The sequence below is a fragment of the Microtus ochrogaster genome, unplaced genomic scaffold (assembly GCF_000317375.1).
Source record: "Microtus ochrogaster isolate Prairie Vole_2 unplaced genomic scaffold, MicOch1.0 UNK4, whole genome shotgun sequence".
In the NCBI taxonomy this organism is placed as follows: domain Eukaryota; kingdom Metazoa; phylum Chordata; class Mammalia; order Rodentia; family Cricetidae; genus Microtus; species Microtus ochrogaster.
In genome coordinates this window covers 11,919,142-11,926,138 of record NW_004949102.1, presented here as the reverse complement: position 1 = coordinate 11,926,138, position 6,997 = coordinate 11,919,142, and the positions used below count along the sequence as shown (strand labels likewise).

General features: G+C 38.4%; 1 protein-coding gene across 1 annotated transcript in view; it reads right to left on the bottom strand.

The window, feature by feature from the left end:
* The window catches only part of Nup205 (nucleoporin 205), a 60,313-nt gene that overhangs the window by 33,862 nt on the left and 19,454 nt on the right, over nt 1-6,997 (bottom strand). Inside the window, exons 8-12 of the mRNA XM_026788577.1 lie at nt 4,832-5,007; nt 2,565-2,681; nt 2,252-2,389; nt 1,819-1,969; nt 170-375 (exon numbers count right to left, since the gene is read on the bottom strand). Of these exons, the coding sequence (XP_026644378.1) occupies nt 170-375; nt 1,819-1,969; nt 2,252-2,389; nt 2,565-2,681; nt 4,832-5,007 (788 nt within the window). The remainder of the gene's footprint in view (nt 1-169; nt 376-1,818; nt 1,970-2,251; nt 2,390-2,564; nt 2,682-4,831; nt 5,008-6,997) is intronic.

Genomic DNA, 6,997 nt, shown 5'->3' with positions numbered 1-6,997 from the left:
TAACCACTAAATACATAACATTAACCACTAAATACATAACATTAACCACTAAATACATAACATTAACCACTAAATACATAACATTAACCACTAAAAGAAAATGCCTGGCCACTTAAGATGTCACCAGGCTACAGCATAAAACAAATCATTCCATGGATGGACTACCTACCCAAGTAATGATAGTAGATGTTAGCTGCAGAAAAGCAATTAGTCCATCCTGCTCCTTCTGGGTGATACCACGTGAAGGAAGGTGACGGTACTGGACACTATCTGCACTTGGCAGGTCCTTTCGGAGATGTTCATGATAAAGCAGTAAGGACTGAAAGAAATGCTCCCAGGATACAGGACTGCCGCCCGCTCCCTGAATGTTTTCAACTGAAAAGAAAAGCAACAGAGTTTTCTTTTAAAAATCGCCTATTTGGACTCAAAGGTAGAACTCTGCCTACCGCATGAGAGGCAGCAGGGAGAAAGGCTAGTCCTCTACGAAAGGTCCAGCAGTTTGCTTGGAGTCCAAGAATAATTTAATTTGTAATGACATTAGTCTGCCTCTGTCCTAAATCATCAGCGTTGCTCTGCCCAGGTAAGTAGTATGCTGAAAGGGGTCAGAATTCTTTTTGGTTCTTTCTTGACTAGACCTAAGGATGGGGTAGAGCCCAAAGAAAGTGACTTTGCATGCCATTTACCTGCTTCCTACCCAGAAGTTCTCGATGCTGTAAATGTAAGAAAACTGCTACTTTTTCAGACCAAATAATTCACAAGGGACGAGCTTGAGTGCTCATAAAAAAACAGTTGTAGCACAGACCTATAAATTATACTATATCCACAAATAAGACAAGCAAGCCCTGACAGAGTAGACAACATGCTGGCTTGGGAGACAGGCATGTCTTTTTTAATCATGGTTCCCTCAACTTGGGATATTTTAAAGCTTAACTTCTCCAAACTTATCTTCTCCACAAACACACAGCAGATATTTAGTTTCTTTACCCTTTTAGCAGTATATCTGGCTTAATTTAGGTCTAAAATTAAATTGTCTGAAATGTATCTGGCTTAATTTAAGTCATTCTAAAAATTAGTAATAAGAAAATAAGTAGGGAGCTGGAGAGATGGCTCAGAGGTTAAGAGCATTGCCTGCTCCTCCAAAGGTCCTGAGTTCAATTCCCAGCAACCACATGGTGGCTCAAACCATCTGTAATGAGGTCTGGTGCCCTCTTCTGGCCTTCAGGCATAACGCAGAAAGAATATTGTATACATAATAAATAAATAAATAAATAAATAAATAAATAAATAAATAAATAAATAAATAAATAAATAAAATAAATATTTTAAAAAAAGAAAAGAAGAAGTATTGATGAGGGCAAATTACAAAAATCAAATTTAGCTATACATGATGACTTATATCTGTAACTCTAGTAGTATGAAGGCTGAGGGAGGAGGATGGTGACAGGCCTGGGGCCATCCTGGGCTTTCAACCGAGTTCTAAGACAGCTTAGGCTATGGAGTGAGACCCCATCTTAAAACAAAGTAAAGCCAAACAAAAACCTCCACTGCAAGGAAATATACTTGGTCTTATTTATCAGATGTGTTCTCAGAGAACAACATATATGGCTTCAGACTTGTTACACTTAACTGTATTTAACAAGATAAATGGCAAAATCCCCCAATCTGAGACCATAATCAAAATATTACCATGCATAAAAATGACCAGTGTAACTCTTTCCCTCAGTATTATAAATGCAATTTATACCTATGGTAGAATCTACACACCAGTACAGGAACATAAGAGTGTAAAAACAAATCCGGCATGCAGACTGCCCTTACCGTGACTGCTACCATTGACTTTGAGTAGGCTGAAACAGTAGTGGGCACACTGAGGTCCGCTGGCCAAGCCCTGGAGCATTTTTAAATAAGGAATATAAATAGTTGGCGGCAACAGGTCACCCATTTGTCTCACAAACTTTGACAAGACAACCTGAAATTAAGAAAAAAAAGCTTATAGAAAATGTACCTTAACTTTAAGGTAACATAGACAGCTAATAAAAACCACATAAAAACTAAAACAAATTCAGGGCTATGATTTGATTCATTGCCACAAAAAAAAAAACAAAAGTAACTGCTATTTTATTTATGAAAAACTTAAGTATAATATATTTCTTAAATAAAAGAGAAGAAAAGTGATGACTTCTAAATAACTTATTACCTGTGTTCAAATCTCTTCAACGGCCAAATCAGAGAGTAAAAATAAAAAGCTCACCTGGCGCTGAGGGGGTCGCTGATGAGCCACTCCCAGGTAGGAGCCCATGATCGTTGGAGTCTGCAGGGGCTCTGAGGGACACCAGTATTCCAGAGCAAGCTCCAAATGGAAAGGGTTCTTTTTATACAGTTCACCAATCTGCAAAGAATAAGCAAAAACTATAGAGAAATGTTTACAACAAAAAGTTACAGAAATAAAAAAAGCACCTTAGTATTGAATTCTTCTGCAAAAATTTTCCAAGGTTCAAGAAAAATAATGGAACAGAAAAGAGATTTTAAAAGAAAAAAATTCTCTCTCCAGCACAGTGACTTACCAGGAGCATTAAGTGTTCCAGGTCCCTCCTAAGTGAGATAGGGGGCTCGTTTCCCATCTGGATGCTCATGTGAATCATTCGAGCATCTTCATCCGCCCGATTCTTCAGTTGCTTCACCTTTGTATATATTAGACAAGGCTTAATGCAAATATCTTATGCATTGGTTAATAATAAAATCAAGAAACTAGGTAACTAAGAGTAACAATATATAAGAAACATCACTTAAACACCTGTATATTTTAGCAATATAAAAAATACAATAGGAATTTCACTAAAATACTTAAGATTACAATATCTTAAGTATCACAGGGAACCAAAGAGATGGTTCAATAAGTAAAGATGCCTGTGCCAAGTCTGCCCACCACAAGATGGTGGAAAGAACCAACTCCTACAGGCAGTCCTGATTTCCACTCCTCCCTATCCTGTCTATTATAACATGCTCATGTCCACATACACACACACGATAAATAAATAACAAAATGTAAAAAAAAAGTTACCACAGAATTTTCCACTTCACAGAAATTGAGATTAATGTCTCTCAAGAGAGACATCACTATCATTTGGCGTGGATCATCTCCAGTGAAGTATTATCCTAAATACTGAATGAAACTTCACATCCCTAGAACTACTAAGAACATGTTACCGTGATGTAAGAAGCAAAACCTAAAACCCAGCATGCTGTGAACACTACACCCTGGCTGGAATGGAAACTAATGCTAATGAAACAAGAAATTACTTTGTTCTGGGGGACAAAAAAAAAAAAAAAAAAACATTTATAGCCGCAAGTTCCACTATTCCTTTCTCAATATTCAATAGAAAATAGGCAAAGCATGGAAAGACTTGAATAACAATTCCAGCTAATTATTGATGAACAATCCATAGAGTAGGTCTCTTCCATTTTCACAGACCATATTACTAAGAAAGGCCACAGGAAGTGCTTTAAAGCAAACCTCAACATTAAAGCAATCCAGTGAAGTATATTCTCTGACTCTGAGGATCTGACTAGAAACTAGTAAAAGAGAAATGACTGGAAGTCTCCTAAATATTTAAAAATTAAATCTCAATCTCTCTCCCCCTCCCCTCTCCTCCCCTCCCCTCTCTCCCTCCCTCCCCCCCCTTTTTCCCCAGTGACCAAAGTCAACGCAGGGAAAATGGAAAAAGAAATTAAACGGGGCCAGGCAGTAGTGGTGCACACCTTTAATCCCAGCACTTGGGAAAAAGGCAGAGGTAGGCGGATCTCTGTGAGTTAGAGGTCAGCCTGGTCTACAAGAGTTAGTTCCAGGACAGGCTCCGAAGCTACAATGAACCACTGTCTCAAAAAGCAAAAAAACAAAACAAAACAAAACAAAACAAAAAACAAACAAAAAAAAACAAACAGGAAAAAAAACAACCTTAAATCATCTTATATCTATTAAAGTAAATTATAGTATTCAAGAACTGGGTGATTAGCTGGGCAGTGGTGGCGCACGCCTTTAATCCCAGCACTCGGGAGGCAGAGGCAGGCGGATGTCTGTGACTTCGAGACCAGCCTGGACTACAAGAGCTAGTTCCAGGACAGGCTCCAAAACCACAGAGAAACCCGGTCTTGGAAAAAAAAAAAAAAAGAACCGGGTGATTAAATTGTTTCCCTTGCCCAAGACATTTCTGACTTTTACACCACAATTCCCTCAACTTTCACCTTCTCAGACAATCATCATCTCTCCACAATCAAATACTCAAGTAGATATTAATTAGAAGAAATTTCAACCTTAACCTTTCTAAGTGTTCCTTTCCCCAGATATGAAATAAAAGCATGAGCAGGCTTCTTCCCACTTCAACTCTGTTTGCTTACCTTCATCTTTAGAGTTGCTGGAGTCTCGACTTACCTGTTCATCCTGACCATTCTAGCCCTTCACTGAGCTACCCTCAGCCTACAGAAACCTACTGTCACTTACTGCCCGATCTGCGAGGAGGTGCAACTGCAGTCTACACGTTTCTTCATAGACAATTTGTCTATGAGGGTGAGAGTGCCTCATTTGGCTGCTTATATCTTTGTGTTTTTTTTTCTTTTTTTTAAAGATTTATTTATTTATTGTGTATACAGTATTCTGCCTGCCTGCAGACCAGAAGAGGGCATCAGATCTCATTACAGAAGGTTGTAATCCACCATGTGGTTGCTGGGAATTGAACTCAGGACCTTTAGAAGAGTAGGCAGTGCTCTTAACCACTGATCCATCTCTCCAGCCCTAAACTGTCTTAAAAAGCTCATTTTATACTGTTATACTTACTTTCATTGGCATAAATGCAAGGAAGTCTGTAATGAGATTATGGATTCTGCGAATGTAAAATTCTTCCTGATAGAAGTTTTCAGATAGCACCACAGACTCGGTGAGGAACAAGAAGACGCTATCGGCAATGGCAAGTTCAGCAATTGCTTCATCAGCTTCCGTGAACTCAGCCAGGGCTAGAAAGATTTAGAATATAAAAAGCAAACTGAGAAAAAGTCTTTAACTCAAGTTCTATCCCATGACATTTTTCCAGCCTCCTAACCGGTGCTATGCACAAAATGAGATTACACAGAATTGTCATGAACTCACAAACTCCAAATATACTGAAAGAGTACTCTGAAACACATGAAGCTGAGTGCGGTAGTTCACATTTTTAGTCCTAGCACTCAGTAGGCAGAGGTTGGTGGATCTCTATGAGCTTCAGGCTAGCCTGGTCTACATAGCAAGCTGCGGGCCAGTCAAAACTACATAGTGAGAACTTGCCTCAAAATAAACAAACAAACAAACAAATAAATGAATGAATGAATGAATAAAGGGGAGCAAACATGTTCTTCCTATGAGTGACCTCTGACCTGTTAGTTAGGAGATGAATAATGTTAACACTGATGTAGTCAGAGAGCTCTTATGCAAGCATTAGCATCCTAAAACAATACAAGAGCTTTAATTCTACTGAAATCTCCAGGGTCATACAGGAACAAAGGAAAAGTCATGAATGAGGAACAAAACCTAGACATGACTGATTTCGTTACTCTACTCATCTGGCAATCTACAAATAAAAGCTTAAATCGTAATTCAAAGACGTATGGTAGTCTACTTGGGATTTTTTTAAACATCTGGATATTTCCAAGCTGTCCATAAACAGACAGACAAGAATGAGCCTTACCACGCATGGTCGTCATGTCATTTCTAGACTGACACTTCATTTCAACTATACTGGTCAATTTTCCACACATAATAAATTACAGAAATCTCAATTTAACACTTTACCTTTAAGTGTTTAATATGCAACTCAAAAGATACTAAAAAAATAAAATAAAAAATTATATATAAAAAATACCATTATCATATCTTTCAAAATAATTCTTCAGTTTCAAATATACAATGGTCAAACACAGCTGTGTCATCCAGACTGTAAAATGTCTTGATTTGGTTTGGAGTTTTATTGTTTTGCTTGGGCTCTGTAATTTTTTGCAGACTGTTTGAACTGGGAACTAGATACAGTCTACAAACTGAGTTAACTAATAAACCGCAGCTACCCCTATGTCCCTTTTATTTTTGTTTCAGCCTTTACATGCTGCAGTTTTCCATAATGTGACATGGTGTTGCTTCCAGTGGTACATGTCATCTTGCCCACTCTGAAAATGCTACAACTTGGTAGAGTTTCATTTAGAGATGTTGATAAGATGTCAAATTATCACAGGGGCTGAAGAGATGGCTCTGAGGTTATGGGCACCGGCTGATCTTCCAAAAGACTCGGGTTCAACTGGCAGCACCACATGACAGCTCACAACTGCCTGTAACTCCAGTTCCAAGGGACCCGACACCCTCACACAGACAAAAACACAGACAAAACACTAATATTCTGTAGACAGAAGTTTCTATAAGGTTAATATATATTAAACATTTGTCGTATTAGTAATAATATAGAGTACTAACTCTAGAAAAAGGTTTCATCTACCTTCCTGTACATGATTTTGGGTTTGAGCCTCTATCAGTTGTGTGCAGTGAACCATGAGCACGCCTAATGAAGTCTCCAAAAGGAGGCTGGGACCCCACAATGACAATTACTCTAGGACTATGATATCACCACTAAGCTGAAAAACACCACCTAAAGATCAGCTTTGGACTATAAACTGCTCAGAACAATTTCAAGGTGGCTATCTGAGATGATCCAGCCTTACAGACTGCTCTAGCCAGGAATTTAGACAAGCCCTGTACTTTCCCATTACACAGAGACTGGACAACAAACGATACAGATACCTCTCCCAGGACTTGACAATTAACCCTAAAATTTTCTCTTCCAGATCCCCTAAAGATACCATTGCCCCCAGATAGCAGGAAGTAAATTTGAAAATACAATGTCTACATTCCTGAGGGATAGGGTGTGTAGGTTCTGGTCATTAATGGGTTTTGGATATTTGTCATTTATATACAAATTGTTATTGG